Source organism: Nematolebias whitei, chromosome 3 (genome assembly GCF_014905685.2).
Source record: "Nematolebias whitei isolate Nwh7 chromosome 3, NemWhi1, whole genome shotgun sequence".
NCBI classification, from domain to species: domain Eukaryota; kingdom Metazoa; phylum Chordata; class Actinopteri; order Cyprinodontiformes; family Rivulidae; genus Nematolebias; species Nematolebias whitei.
The window spans coordinates 19329123-19345881 of record NC_056500.1 but is presented as its reverse complement, the minus strand read 5'-3'; the positions used below and the strand labels follow the sequence as shown (position 1 = coordinate 19345881).

The 16759-nt window shown below is 39.0% G+C and overlaps 1 protein-coding gene across 1 annotated transcript; it reads left to right on the top strand.

The window, feature by feature from the left end:
* The first annotated feature begins 292 nt into the window (after positions 1-292).
* Positions 293-14576, top strand: mcoln2 (mucolipin TRP cation channel 2). Its single transcript, XM_037674608.1, has 13 exons — positions 293-431; positions 995-1148; positions 1723-1896; positions 4177-4333; positions 4447-4525; positions 4618-4714; positions 4817-4916; positions 6287-6399; positions 6706-6855; positions 7720-7821; positions 7943-8065; positions 12579-12785; positions 14397-14576. Exons 1-13 carry the CDS (start codon positions 388-390, stop codon positions 14574-14576), a joined length of 1680 nt encoding a protein of 559 aa, XP_037530536.1. The 5' UTR covers positions 293-387.
* Positions 14577-16759: the final 2183 nt, after the last annotated feature.

Sequence of the window (16759 nt, the reverse complement as noted above, 5' to 3'; positions counted from 1 at the left end):
AAAAATATATATTATATTATATTAATATATATTTATTATATATATATATATTAATATATATTAAGATATATTTCTAACGTTTAACATTTTATTGCATTTCTTTAAACTTTTTTTGGTTGCATATTTTCGTATCGTCTTATTTTTATTCTTTTCTAGTTATTTTATTTTATTTATTTACTTTTTTGTGTGGGGCATTCTTGTTCTTCCATACCGTCCTCGAGCCACAGATTGCGCACCTGAGGTTCTCCTGAAACGAGCCTTCTGATTGGCTGTTGGGGCGCCTCGTGCACACACTCAAGCTGCAGAGCGTGCAGTCTGGGGGGAAGTGTCGGTTCGACCTGTGACACACGTCCGTGTAAATGATATCTTCCGCGGGGGTCGTCAGTCATGGAGCTTCTCGTTCGATATTTGAATAGAAGCAATTCTGTCAGGTAAGTTCGCTGCGTTGGACCTTAATTTAGGACTTAAACGTAATTTAAATGAGGATGAATTTGATGTTTACCGCAGCAACTCTTGTCTGGACTTTAGTAAAAACAAAACAAAGACAAATGCTGTTTTTATTTTCATTTTTTAGTTAAACTATTTTCAAAGCAACAGTAGATACTTCAAGACCAAACCTGTGTTTAACCCTTCACAATTTTACCTGTAAAGTAGTTTATCAAGTTGAAATAAAAGTATTTGGTATGACATTTTTACTGTGGGCAAACTTCTGGGGCCTTCAGGTACTGAGCTAACCTTGGACTTGAACCCAGTTTAAACCCTGAATGTAGCTCTGTGTTCAGTACATGCAGTTCTTCACCCATTGAATAACGGTTTCCTATGAAATGTCTGCTTTCTCACACTTTCACTTCTGCATTTTCAGTCTTAGCATTATTACCCCCCCTCCACAGACGCACAGAGAAATGAACTACACTCTTATGCACACTTGTATCTCTGACATCTGCAACACTTGTACACAAGTTTCTGTTTGTCATCTGCTTCTCTTTTGTTGCAGCTCTGACATTACTCAAGATCTCATCAAGGAGGAGAGCCTGAGAGATGACCTGAAGTATTACTTCATGAGTCCGTGTGAGAAGTACAGGGCCCGACGACACATTCCCTGGAAAATGGGGGTCCAGATTCTGAAGATCGTCATGATCACTACACAAGTGAGTGCAGTGGACTGTCTGTGGGGTTAGGAAAGACTTGGAAACCATTCCTAGCTGGAAGATGCTTTCTGGAACAATATCTTGTTTTTGAACGTCACAATCAAGCACAATAAATGCAAGTGTATTGAAAATAGATTATGGGAAAAACGCTCATGTTTTTTTAGACTCTAATCCCTGTTGCATTTTCTAAAAGACCTGAATTCAAAAAAAAAAAAAAATATGAGTGTTTTTTTTACATTGATTGTTTCTGATAAGTGGACACAATAATCATTGTAATTCATCTTCCATATTAAGCCTTAAGTTTAAAGTCTTAACCATAAATATCTTAGTTTTTGACTTTGAAATCTAGACACATGAAGACTCAGGTAGCTGTGTCTCAGGTTAAAGGTTTATTTTATTTTTTTACCTCTAATGACATGCAGTCCATAGCAAGACTGTGAACCTCAAGTTACTTCCAATACGAGCACCTATTTACATTTTAAAATATTACAATCTCAAAAAATGCAATGACATTCTTGATTGAATTTGATTACTTATTAATTTGTCATCTTGCAATTGCGATAAATGTTTGCAGCTCATCCTGTTTGGCCTCAACAACCAGCTGGTGGTTGCCTACAAAGAGGAAAACACCATGGCCTTGAAAAACCTTTTCCTGAAGGGTTACAGTGGGGTGGACGAGGACGACTACAGTGTTTCTGTCTACACGCAGCACGCCGTCTACGACAGCCTGTTTTACCTTCTTGATCGGGTAACTTTGACAAGTGGAGTCATGCTGTTTTTAGGTTTTTGTTTGTTCCTTTTAAAGAAGGAAAATAGAGTTGTGGGGTTCTTGTATATACTTTTTCATTTTTCTTGAAGTACTGATAATACTTTTTTCACAGCTTTATCTTTCATTACTAAGTCAAAGTCTACTTAGAACTGTGTAAGAGACCCCATCAGAGACTACTGCTCTTCTGAAGTTGTGTAATAATTAACCTGCTTGGTGGATGGGATCTAAATATTTCTCATCAAGGGGCACTGTAAAAATAAATTTGAGGTTGCACAATAGCCACTAGAAATATGGTTCTTTCAAACGGCAATGCTGACTTCCTGTTCTCATACAGTCACGTTTTGGTTACCTGTAATTCAACCGATTATTATTATTTTTTTTTAATTGACTGACATTCTGTCTTTTATCAAGATTGGCAAAAAAGTTAATATTGGATGTCTGTGCAACTCAATACATGGATATTTTCTGTCATTGCTAGTCCTGTCATGATAATAAATTTTGCTGGGCGATTAATTGTCCCAGAAAATATTGCGATAAATATAATATTGTTTGAAATTTGACAATAATTAGTAAATATTGTCAAATTTAAGAAGAAATGTTGGTTATTTTGTTTTGAGTGTAGTACCTTTTCTGACTACCAGATGGTATAAGACTGTTTGAACCGAAGGATGGATAGTGAGGGAGTGAGCAGCGTGTCTCTTTAAGAAAAATGGGAGGGAGGCCACATGACGTGACATGGGCTGTCTCTCTTTCCTTTTTTTGTAGTTCTCAAAATGGCAGACGCTCAGTGTGGTTTGAGCTCTTTAGCATAGCATTTTTCACACAAAGCTTTTAATTTAAAAAATCAGAAAAGTTCTCTGCTTCTTTTTGCAGAAAAAAGCTACTTTTTACACGAAGGCACAGGTTTCAACCGTGAATTTTTGAGCTTTGATGAGAAGGAGTCCCGTCTCCCCCCCCCCCCCACCCCCGAGGTCGCCTGTTAGCTTAGCCTGTAGCTTAGCTTCTCGGTTAGCTGCTTTTAATGACCCAAAAACGCAATTTTGGATGGTTAAAATGGATTTTAAAGAGAAAGGGGTGGGGTCAGTGAAGAGCACCGGACTTGAGCCTTTTGTCATCCAATGTCTTCAGTAGAAAGAAAGAAACGAAGAAACGATAAAGTTGATAAATGAAAACGAGGTCAATAATTTTCATTTACCGTGCATTGTTTATCGCAACAGGCCTAGTCATTGCACCATAGTATTGGGAAGAGTTCTGCCCGGCATTCGGGCGGTCCTACAGCCCGGGGGAACCGAAAGGCCAGCCGAATCTGGGTGGACGGATCGGACAGCATCTGCAGCCAGTTTCTTAGGATCCGCTGTGGGATGGACCTTTACAAGAGATCCTTCCTGTCTACAGCCTCAGTATCTATAACATCTCTTAATGAAACAAGGATAACGAGTTACAACAACAAATAATTTCCCTTTGGGATTAATAAAGTATTTTTGAATTTGAATTTAGTGAAATATTTCCACACTGTTGATTAATTTCTACCCGTTTGGCAAGACTCGGCCTGCTCCTTGCCTTCCATCTGCTTGCAAGAATCCATTTTGTAGCCAGCGCCCGGCGCTGATCACGTGACACAATCGCGTAACTGCGACTAGTCGACGTGAAATTTTAAAACTCGCGAGATGTCCTAGAATCGACGTCGATTCAACCCATAGTTTTGGTTGATAATTTTGGTTTATTTCCAGAGATTCAGAGCTTTTGTTAAAATTGTTTTCTTCCTTTTTTTTAAAGTAAATGTACCAATGGTAATTGTTCTCTGTTCATCATGTTGAACTGTAACACTGAGCATTTCCTTTGGTGGTACATCTTTTATTTATTACTGGTAATTTAATTATGGGCACAACATGTGAAAGGCAGCTTATTTGACAGTTTCAAGTATTAGCTGATGTTTTGGACTATACTGCTGCAGCTCTCTCTTTCAGGCTAGTCACTAAATGTTGCTAAAATATGTGTCCCTTTCTCACATTGACCATCAAATTGATTTAGTTACATAAAGGTGATTAGTTTCAACAAGCTTATTTCTGAAAGAGGATAATTTCTGTCATCAAACGGAATAGAAACATCTGTACATAACATCAAGAAGCTTAGAAATTTCTTTAAGCCACGTACCTCTGTTTTGATTATGCTGTGACAACCCTGTCTGCTGTGGAATAAACTCGTGAAGATCTTAAATGCATCAGGGACCCTGTTTTACCTGAGACCTCTTGTTTACAGTGCAGCCAGCTGGGTCAGCTCTCTGTGGGGCCCATCAGTTATGCAGAGGATGAAGATGGGAAGCTGAAGCCCCTCACCATCTGTAAGGAGTACTACAAAAAAAGCAGCCTGGAGCCTTCAGATGAGGCTTATGATATTGATGCCCAGCTGGAGACGAGTGAGATTTTATTTTATATTTTCAGCTCCCCTCAATCATTACTAATCACCCAAGCTATTGCTTTGTCACCCCCAAAAAAGTTCTAACTTGAACCGAACTCTCCTCCCGTTCAGTCTGTATGTCGCATGCTCCAAATACAGCACACGAGTGGAAAACTCAGAACGCCTCCTTTTTTCATATGGACTTTTACAGGTACCCATCTCATCTGTGTCTACTGGTTAACAAACATGGACTTTAAACCTTAAAAGCACCTATTTGAATAACTTATCCATCTTTCATTTGAGGCTTGTTGACATCAAAATAACGTTTGAGCTGAAGGGAATCAACCTACAGACCGTCCGATCCCGGGAGCTACCTGACTGCTACTCCTTCTATGTTACCGTATGCATATCTGGATATTAAAGTGCATGGGAGCGTGGAAATAAAACGTCTTGGTGGGTATGTAGATGTATTCTTTAATCGCTTTCATTTTTTTCCCCTCAGATTACATTTGATAATCAGTGTCACAGCGGGAAGGTGAAAATATTCCTGGACATAGATTTTGAAAGCAGTGCGTGCCGGGACTGGAAGATCTCTGGAACAGGTAAGATAAAATTAAATTTTAAAAGCAAATGTAACAAAAAAAAGAAAAATGTGGATTAGATTTTGACCATAAAGTTTTCTATTAGAGCTATCATTTCTAACCCGAACCTGGAGCTCGGCCTAACCCGACCCGGATTAGGACTGGGCCGGACCGTAATAATGTGCTTAATTTGTGGGCCGGGCTGGTGTCGGGCTTTTGATTGCGTCAGCGGTCGTGTGTGGCTGATGTTCCAATTATATGGCAACATGGATTGCCATACAATCACCAGCACACGGCCATTTGACCACGCGCTGACCGGCCTTGAAAGAGGTAAAAAAAAATTCAGTTGCGCTCCAGATGGACTACTGCCAACAATCCATCCAAAGCCCAAATTGACGTTCAGCTGCTCTCAGCGGACGTGCCTTGGCTGACAACCCAAACAGATGAAATCCCAAAATGTCCGACATGTCAGAGCAGGGTCCATGTCTGAATAATGCAGAATGCAGGCAGAAGCAGGGATTTGACGGCCATGAAAGGACAAACACCCCCTCAGCTCTGATCTGCTCCCTTTTAATCAGCCACGCGTCCGCCAACCGTTGATAACCATATAAGCAGTCAAAGCTTAATAAAAATGGTGGGTGTGTCTGACCTGTAATTACTGTTAATTTGTCGGGTTGGGTGGGGTTTGGAAATGATAGCTACGAGCTGGGGCCGTGACGGGTTTGATTTTTTTGGTCCCGAATGCAACTAGTTTCTATCACATGTAATTAAACAGTATTTTATTTATTTAAGTGGATAAAAATAGTTAAAACATGTTTAGCAAAAGGGGCAGCATGGTGGTGCAACTGGTAGCGCTGCTGCCTCTCAGCGAGAAGGTTGCTGGTTCAAATCCTGGTCATGGGGCCTTTCTGGGTGGAGTTTGCATGTTCTCTCCGTGCATGCGTGGGTTTTCTCCGGGTACTCCGGTTTTCTCCCGCAGACCAAAAACATGCATGTTAGGCTGATTGGTAACTCTAAATTGTCCCTAGGTGTGAGTGAGAGAGTGAATGGTTGTTTGTCTCGTTTGTCTCTGTGTGTCCCTGTGATGGACTTGCGACCTGTCCAGGGTGTACCCCGCCCCTCGCACAGTGATTGCTGGACATGGGCACCGGCGACCCCCGTGACCCAAAATGGAAGAAGCGGGTAAAAGATAATGGATGGATGGATGTTTTACAAAATGCAAGACACTTCCTCAAAGCACATTTTGCTACCAAGACTTCTCCTTCTTCATGATTGTAAGGTGTTGTCTTTTTGACTTGTGATATCAGTATCAGCAGGGAGTGTGGAGGAGTTGTGTTAAAGATAAATTTATGTGACCCTCCTTTTTTGTCTTCTTCTCCCGTGTGTTTCAGCTCAGAAGAACACACACTATCTGCTGATGTTTGATGGTTTTGTCGTCCTGGTTTGCATCACATCAACAGCACTGTGCGCTCGTTCCATCATACTAGCTGTCAAGTTGCTCCAGGTCAACTACACTAAATTATAAAATATAGAATTGTTGTCTTTTATTTTGTAGTTCTTCTGCTTTCAGCTATTTTTCCTCAATTTGTTTTCTTCTAAACCATTCCAACCAGCACAAAAATTACAATAGAAATTAAATTTTTAAGGTTTGCTCCCATTTTTCTCCCATTTTCCTCACTTTTCTTTTGACAAATAACTAATCTGCACTATTTAAAACTTCTTTAACATAGCAGATTCAAAGCTTCATTGCTGAGAATTTGCCCTTGACTGATTAAAGTTGAATCCCTATCTTGTGTTTATTTTTTCCAAGAGATTCTCACATTTCTTTCGCGATAACTTCAATCGTAAAGTGTGTAAGGACGACCAGGGGGAGTTTCTGAATGGCTGGTATGTGCTGGTCATCGTCAGCGATCTGTTGGCAATAACTGGATCAGTACTGAAGATGGAAATACAAGCAAAGGTAAACATGTACACAGGTTTGGCATGGTTTTTTGAATAAATGTACTGTTTATGGTTTGGACACGTGACAGTGAATATATTGGACAAATGTTAAATATGGAGCTGCCTGGGGAGGAAAAGATAAAGACCACAGGAAGTTTATGGATGTAGTCTAGGAGGAAGTAAAGAGAATTGGTGTGATGGTGGAAGAGGGTAAAAATGACCCACCTCGGTGACCCCTAAAGGGCGCAGCCGAAAGAAGTAGCAGAACTATACTTGTCAAAACATTCAATTTAACCCTGAAACCTGCACTTATTTTTTGCTAATTTCATTTCATTGTACAGCTGTACACAAGAGTCTGCAAAAACTGAAACTTTTAAGTCCCATTTGAGTCTGAAACAACCCTAAAATAAAGAACACACTGTAAGTTATTAAAGATTTTGGGTCAATAAACATAAAAAAAAAAATCTTGTGATAAATAGAATAATCTCTTTTTTTTTTCTTTACTCTACCAACACTAAATCCATCTTGAACACGTAATAGTGTAGCCAAGCTAATGAACATGTTCTATTCATTGTTTATATTGTGGAGCAAACTGGAAGGCTTTACCTTTTGTGTTTACTTCTAGTTATTTATTAAAAGATTATATAAAACGGAGCATACAATAGCTGAGAACCCAAAAAATCATTTGACCTTTGGAATAAAATGACTGAATCTGTCGATGTCTGTCATAAACAAACTGAACCATTTAAAGCTGTACAGCCATGAACAAAATGGTGAAAATAAATCACTTGAATGCTTTAGTGTATATCAAGTCAGATTTTTTTTTAATGCTGCCATCACCTTTCTTGATTTATTTATTCTTTAAAATTTCTGTTTCCTGTAGAGTCTAACAAGTTATGATGTGTGCAGTATCTTCCTGGGAACGTCTACATTATTGGTGTGGGTTGGTGTGATCAGATACCTGGGATACTTCCAGAAATACAATGTGAGTCCAAGTTTTGCATATGGTTGTGCATGATTTTGTAAAGAAACTGCAAGAAAATAAGAGACTTTTTACTCATGCAAGTGTACAAAATGATTTAACTTTTGCATATTTGTGTGATCAGGTTCTGATTTTAACCATGAAAGCAGCCTTCCCTAAAGTCCTGCGTTTCTGCTGCTGCGCTGGCATGATCTACCTCGGATATACGTTCTGTGGGTGGATCGTTCTGGGGCCGTACCATGAGAAGGTAATTATTTATATTCTTGAGAGCAGAAAGAGTTGTAATAATTCTTGGCTGACTTGCTTCACTGAGTCGTGTTCAGAGTCAGAGAGGTTTTATTGTCATTTCAGCTATGTACAAGTACATACTGAAACGAAGCAGTGTTCCTCCAGGATCACTGTGCAACACAGAACATTACGTGCAAAAACAGTACAACACACTGCAGATACACAACAGTACAATAAATACAGGCAGACCTATAATAAATGTGAAAAGACATCTAACACAATCTAAACATTTCAGTAAAAACAAGTAATTAGAGATGCAAGAGGTGTGGGCAAACTGGCAACTTTAAAGTCTCTGTTTGGATGGACTGGTTCTGTTTAATCATGTAGAACTACTGAAACCATGAGGTGGAGAGAAGGAACTCTAAATGTCTTAACATTTCTGAGAACAAAATTCAATTCAGTTGACTTGACAGAAAAGGTTTTCTTGGAAAAAGTTCCTACGTTTATTTTTTTAGTATAAAAATACGGCATTTTAACTTCCCAATATCCTGAGTCATCTCTGTTTATGTTGGAGTTGCTTTGTGGATTAATGGCAAAATCTGGCAGCTGTTAATTTTACACAACAAAAGAAAAAAACTTGAACACACCTTCAAAGTTCATGCTCAATAATCCAGGTAAAAAAAATCCAACAAAGTTAAGTCAGGTCCTCTGGACGGTTTCTGTTTTTGTTGAAACGTTTCGTCCTTCATCCAAAGGACTTCATCAGCCCGAGGAGCCACAACAAACTCCGTCCCATTAGCAGTACACTCGCATAGTGGGCCAACAAGTTTGATTGTGATAAGATGGTTTCTGGAGGCCGCCCTCTCCCCTGTCGACTCGTCTGAGGCAGCCATGGCCAAAGTGGTTCAAAACATCAAAGCTAATGCTCAATATCCTGATGCATTTTCAATAATCCAGGTAGAAAAATCTAAAAAAGTTAAATCTGGTCCTCTGGACATTCAAAAAACAAAACAAAGCAAAACAACAAAAAAAATGTAGAAACGTTTCGTCTTTCATCCGAGAGACTTCCTCAGTCTGAGGTGCTGTATTCAGCTCAGTCTTATAAATAGCACCTTCTCAGAGTGGATCAACCAGTTTTGCTGCTGACAACCAAAACCAGCTGATCACATGCTCAAGAAGGACCATCAGAAACCGTCCATCGTTAAACAGGGGTGGAGGCCTACGTGTTCAACTGTCCCCCTCTTACAATGCTGTGATTGCTAGTATCACTCAGCCCTCTGTGAATAGTAAACAGCCATCAGTGTGCTAATGATCCATTGTTAGGCTGATGGTCCTTCTTGAGCATGTGATCAGCTGGTTTTGGTTGTCAGCAGCAAAATTGGTTGATCCACTCTGAGAAGGTGCTGTTTATAAGACTGAGCTGAATACAGCACCTCAGACTGAGGAAGTCTTTCAGATGAAAGATGAAACGTTTCTACATTTTTTTGTTGTTTTGCTTTGTTTTGTTTTTTTGAATGTCCAGAGGACCAGATTTAACTTTTTTAGACTAATGCTCAATAATCCATCATAAATAATACATGTTTCAACAACAAAAAAAAAAAAACATCCAGAGGACCTGACTTAACTTTGTTGGATTTAACATACTTTATTAACTTCATCTACTCAACTAGCCACTAGGGAGCACAACCCAGTGTATCTCTTATACCGGTCCCAAGCTCGGGTAAATGGTGAGGGTTGTGTCAGGAAGTGCATCTGATGTAAAACACTTTTGCCAAAACCAATATGCGAATTCATCTAAGCGACACCATACCAGATCAGTCAAGGCATGAGTTAACAACAACAACCACCACCGGCGCTGTTGACAAACAGGGTGCCGGTGGAAATTGTGCTAATGTTAGACGAAGACTATGAGGATGGAAACGTGTCAGGAGACAGAGGGAGAAGAGGAAGGTCAAGAATGTAGGACTGAGTGTGGCAACTCTAAATGTGGGGACAATGGCAGGCAAAGGTAGAGAGCTGGCTGACATGATGCAGAGAAGGAAGGTAGATGTTTTATGTGTCCAAAAGGCCAAGTGGAAGGGCAGCAAGGCTTGCAGTATTGGAGCAGGGTTTAAACAGTTTACCATGGTGTGAATTGAAAGAAAAAGGAGTAGGAGTGGTCCTGAAGGAGGAGTTGGCAAAACATGTAGTAGGGGTGAAAAGAGTGTCAGATAGGGTCATGTGTCTGAAGGTAGAAGTGTGTGGTAGTAGAAGTAGAAAGTCTGACGCTAAATGTTGTCAGTGGTTATGCTCCACAGGTTGGAAGTGCCATAGAGAAAGATAAATTTTGGAAGGTTCTGGATGAAGTGATGGAGAGTATTCCGTGGGAGAAGAGTGTGATCGGAGCAGACCTGAATGGACATGTTGGTGAAGGAAACGGAGGATGTGGAAGTGATGGGTAGGTTGGTGTCAAGGAAAGAAACCAGGAAGGACAGATGGTGGTGGATTTTGCCAAGAGAATGGAAATTCATTCATTCAACATTTATTTATACAGGCTAGTGTCACTGAGCCATGAGGACTTGTTTAGTACAAAGGGACCTGTTCCAGACAGAACATATAAAGTGCAGACAAAAATAACAGTTGACATTGACAACAATAAACTACAGTAAAAAAAAATGGTTGTAGTCAACAATCTTTTCCAAAAGAGGGAGGAACATAGAGTGACCTATAAGAGTGGAGGAAGGAGTACGCAGGTAGAATATATCCTGAGTAGAAGAGGAAACCTGAGGGAGATTGGGGACTGTAAGGTTGTGGCAGTTGCCTCTCAGAGTGAAAATCCTGTAAAGTTGATGGTATAAATGTGCATGTGCTTTAATTTTATTAAAGCTGTCATGTTTCAGTTATTATGGACACTTGCTACTCCAACTTTTTCAGTAAGTGGTTGCAGCTTGAAATGGAGATTTTTTATTTTTTTTAATCTGCTGTAGTAAAACTATGTAGCCACAAGGTGTCAGTGTGTTCCCAAACATCAATAACGTTCTATTTAATGTATAAGCCCCAAATCTTTAGATAATGATGCAATCAAGATTAATACGATCTGGAGCACAGTGCTTTTCCACTTTTGCTTTCATGCATTTATCTTTTTTTTTTTTTTTTTTTTTTTTTTTTTTTCTATATTTGAACCTTAATGAGATTTTCTGGATGTATTTTACAGAAATTGGTGAAGAGCTAAAACATTGGAAATGACTGATTCAGGAATGCTCCATGCTTAAAAACATGATATACTAAAGCACCAGAATAAACAATCACTTTGTCTGTTTATCTATAAATCCATAGTTTAGATCTGTTTAAAGATTTCAGAGCACAGTCAAATTTGTGCAGACGGCTAATTTGGAACAAAAAGGCTATTCTCAATATTTTTGCATGTTTGTTTAAATCAAACAAATTTTACTGTGACCAGACTATTTTAAAAGTTTTTCTTATCTTGGTTTGTCATCATAACTGTAGGTTTTTTGAAAATGACAATCAGATTAGTATCTCTTTGTCTGGATTAATGAACACAAGTAAACAAATCATTTTATTGAGAGGTTGGTTTGTTCAACCTGTAAAATCAGCTGCTCTATATGAACTTGCAGCAAATTAAAGTTGTTGATAACCTTGAAAGAAACATAACTAACTTTTTTTTATTTTTTTAGTTTTCATAAAACTGTAAAATTGATTCAGTTTCTTTCATATGTGGGAGACAAATGTGGAATAATGACATCACAGTAATTAAATTTGTTTTAATTGTTGAAATAACCTGTATTTGACAAGCTTTTGGTACATGTCAGCAGTTTGTTTCAGTTCCACATTTTGCTTAGAGAAGCATTGCATATTGATACCCAGTCAGGATATTTACAGCATGCTGTCTGTGGGGAGTCCCCCGCAGCCCTTCCAGAGTCCTCCGAGTATTTACTAAAGGAATAAACAGAGGCCGTCCTAAAACTTGACTTCCTACACGTCTTCAAGTGCCGTGCCTTGGGTTCGTAGAGTGGCAGAAGGATGTTGGTTTTAGATGTTATCATATTTTTGATGGAACGTGGCTTTTTTTCATAATATACATGTCATGCTTACAGCCTCTCTGCTAGCCTTCTATGCCTTTGTTCTTTTTTGTCTTTTTTTATTAATCAATCCCTGGTCATTAATCTGTCGGCATCTCGCCTTTAGTCATCTTGCCTCATTTTTTTAAAGTAGAGGATGCATTTTTTCTTTTAAGCTACATGTTGCAATGTGTTTATCCTTGCTCTGTTATTGGTCCTTACCTGATCCGAAACAAGTGTTTTTTCATTAAGTACTGAAGTGAAACAATCAGAGCACATTTTTTATTCTGAGCTTGTAATTTTATTAAACCTTTAACAGAATCACGATTAAAGAATTAATCAGAAAATCAGAAGTAAATACTTTTTTGTAGAAATATGTACAGTAAATAGCCTGTTTTCTGTCATTGTATTCTTTTTTTCATTGCATCAGAAGTTGTATTTTCTTGCACTGACATCCGTCCTGTTTCTCTTCAGTTTGAGAGTCTGAGTCGGGTTGCTGAGTGCCTGTTTTCGTTGCTGAATGGTGATGACATGTTCACCACCTTCGCCCAGCTGAAGGACACAAACACTTTGGTTTGGCTCTTTAGTCGGACGTACCTGTACTCCTTCATCTCCCTCTTTATCTACATGGTGCTGTCGCTCTTCATCGCCCTCATCACTGACTCCTATGAGACCATCAAGGTAATTCTGAGTAAAGTGAAAACTGTTGCACTTTATTTTATTGTATTTTAGGCACTGTAGCAATACGTTCTCAAAAAGAGGATGTACTGTAGGCCTATGTAATTTTTTTGATTCCTTGTAGGCTTTTGAAAATGTAGTTATAAAAAATCTGCAATTACAATTAAATTATTCATATTTTAATGTGTGTTGTATATGTAAATGGTAAATTTACTCTTCTTATATAGTGCCTTTCTATTTTATCAAGACACTCAAAGCTCTTTACAACAAAATCTGTGCCTCATTTACCCATTCATACAGCACTCTACTAGATCTATACAAAGCTAATTGAACAAATCATCCTAAAGAGACTAATCAATGCTTTATCACATTCATACACCAATGGGACACACATCGGAGGCAATGAGGGGTTCGGTGTCTTGCCCAGGGACACTTCGGCATGGGACGGCTGGTGGAGTCGAACCCCCAACTCTTGCATTGGAGGACGACTGCTCTAACCACTCAGCCACAGCCGCCCTAAGATCCCAAATATGTGAAACTGATTTTTGCATGATGGTTGCAAGATGTTGATAGTTTTTTTTTTTTTTTTTTATCAAAGCATGGCGGGATTTTTATCCTGCAACTGTCCAATCCTCTGCACAGTAGTCTCTCGATTATTGCCGGGGTTACATTCCAGACACCCAAGTGGAAAAACCACAAAGTAGGAACACTATTTTAGTATTTATATATATTTTAAGGCTTTATAAACCCTTCCCACACTTTTGCAATGTTTTAAACTCTTAAACTTATGTAATTAACAACGTACAGTACGTATATGTACTGCACAGTAGCTACTGCAAAATTTTATGAGGAACTCGCCAGCCTTGGTCTGGTTCTGGTCTGGTGTTGATCAGCTCTCTGTAGCCATTGACCACCAGATGCTTTTAGAAAGAGCCAGACCTTCGGAGAGCCAGCACCAAACCACACAATGGTCCCAATCAAATCCAAATAATCCAGAATCCAATGAAAAAGTCTGGATGAGCTCCGGACAGGACGCCGGACCTCCATGCAACGCCTCCCCACTTGAGAGGCTTCATGGGCCAGCAAGCAGCACTCAGATTGACTGAAGAGGCTGGAAGTAGTTCTGGTCCAGTTCTGATCGGTTCTCTGCATTCACTGAGCGCTGAAGTCACTATGAATAAGGACCAAATTTTTTTAGTCGGGTTCGGATCAAATCAAACTTTTTTTTCGTTAACTTTTTAGCTTTACCGTCCCAATCACATGAGTAATATTAAAGTTGACAATCGTTGAAAAACCGCAAAAGAGAGAGTCCACGAAAGTCTAACCGTGAAGTATTGGACTACTGTAGTCCTGTTGGCTTTATACACATCTTCACTCTAATTCTATTAGAGCACTTTCAAGTATTCCAGAAATATCAAGACTTGTAGACTATTTGAACTAATGTTTGGTCTCAAACTACTTTGCTTTTCAGCAGCCAATCACTGCAAAGTCCATTTGCACCAAGGCGCTACACTAAAACTTTTCGGACACTTGTTGGAAATGATCTAAGTCACCTTTCCTGCCTGAAGGATTTAGTTTTGTAATTTCAAAAACTGTTGTAATGTCTTCTTGCAGAACTACCAGAGAAATGGTTTCCCACTGACGGACTTGCAGAAATTCCTTCAGGATCATAAAGATTTTCTTGTTGTGGAGGAGAATGGCCAGACAGACGTTGAGCTCAGTAACTCTGTACGCTTCTGCTGCTACTGCCAACGGTATGACGGCGCTCGCATCAATGTTAAAATGCTTCAGTAATTGTTTGTCCTTAATAAAATGCTCAACTTCACACATTGCTTCCTTGTCTAGACGCAAATGTAGTTTAAGACGTAATGTGGTTTAGGCACTTAAACCTCTCAATAGCAACAATTTAAGTTACTTTTTTATGTGAAGTTCTGAACACAGTCAGACTTGTTTTGGTTTCTCTAACAAATGTTCAATTCTTGCAGTGACGGTGCCGTGCATTTCACATCTAGGCCTTCAGTAGTGTCCTGCCTGATTTTATCCACTTCTTAATCCTTTCATCACGACTCCATGGCTACAGAAACTATCAATAATACACAGAAACATGGAATAATATGATGCTGCGTCATAGACGCATCATGTAGTGTGAGTGACTGCCATTACTAAAGCAAGAAACCCATAAACACAATTCAAATTTCTTTTAACTGCAGCCACAGCTGCACCACAAACATATTTACCAAACCCATCAATATAGAAGTAATAAAATGTGGAAAAAAAATCCAAAATTTTGAAAAAAAAAAAAAAAAAAGCATTTTACTCACCAAAAGTTTACATTATCAGTACATAAACTCCATCCTCCTTTCTTTCCTCAAGAGTTCAGTTTTTCCTTCATACAGGTCATCATGGCATTTCCGTTTCAACGATAAGTCCCTCTCTATCACCATGGAAGCCAATGCTGAACGTGAAGTCTGTCGTGGCGTATATTTTAATTCATATTAGGGCTGAGAAGGTCCGCTTGACATTCAGCCTTTGCAAGTTGCCACAGATGCCCCGACAAGTATGTTGTCTGACCGACCAATCAAACGTCATGAAAATAATGTTGTTGTTGAACGCCTGCTCGAGGACCCTGCTGTCACCAACTCTACATCTGATTGGTCAAAGCAGTCGTTTCATTGTCACTTGTTTTGAGCTTCAGGGGCCTGAGCTGTTGATTTTAAAGTCCTCGAGGCAGATGTCTTTGACCAAAGCAACACATGTTGGTTGAAATATGGTTGGATAAAAGCTCTATATAAATTTGCCACTGGAAGCTGCTCAACCAGGAGAAAAGCTATGAAATGAAATGAGCAGACATTTCAGAAAAATGTTAATAAATAGAAAAATATATACTTGAATGTAAGTCAGTGATTCTGGTTGTGTTTAGGTCAGCAGAGAAAACTTTGCTGGCCCTGATGGTCCACCACTGAATTCTTGTCACAAGCTTCCATATTGAGGTTAACTATTCTTCAGAGGTGCAGGGTGACTCATGGAAGGATAAATGTAGTTGGACTGAGCCGTTCCAGTCTGTGAAATCGAAGCGTATTATGAGTGGTTTACAGTTTGTGCAAAAAGTTCTATAATGGAAATATTGTTTAACAGCTTCCTTTTGCTCCCATATATTTTTCTTAAATTTCAAATCACACTTGTGAGATGGCAAATTATGAATATTTGTATTTGAGAGCAAGAAATTTTGTAATTTAAGCTGCTGCTAATTCAAGACACTTAAAAAAAACTTAAATATGGATACTGGTAGCAGCTGCCTGGGGCAGAACTGCAGACAAGGCCAATGGGAACATGAGAGTAAAATTACCAGACAAGTAAACTGTTTATTGTGAGCCTTCAAGCTATTTTACTAAATGCTTGCTCATATTGAAAAACTATGTTGCAGCAGTTTTGAGTAGAACATCTCTAAAGAAGCTGACCTTGCAACAAAAGTAGTCTGAAAACTGGCTGCTTTAAAACGTGTTGTGAATTTCCAACAAAGTCCAGCCATGTCATCTGGATGGTTTATCTTTTTTTGTTTAATTTATTATTATTATTTTTTTATGTTTCATCCTTCATCAGTCCGAGGAGCCACACCAAACTCAGTCCCATAAGTGGCTTACTCACATTGTGGGCCAACCCATTTGATGGTGATAAGATGGTCTCTGGTGTCTGCCCTCTCTCCCATCGACTTCTGAGACAGCCATGGCCAAAGTTTATGCTCGATAATCCAGGTAAAAAATCCAACAAAGTTAAATCAGATTCTCTGGATGGTTTCTTTTCTTCTTCTTTTTTTTTTTGGTGAAATATTTCGTCCTTCATGGCTCCTCGGACTGATGAAGTCCTTTGGATGAAGGACGAAATGTTTCAACCAAAACAAAGATACCATCCAGAGGACCTGACTTAACTTTGTTGGATTTTTTTTTTACCTGGATTACTGAGCACGAACTTTGATGTGT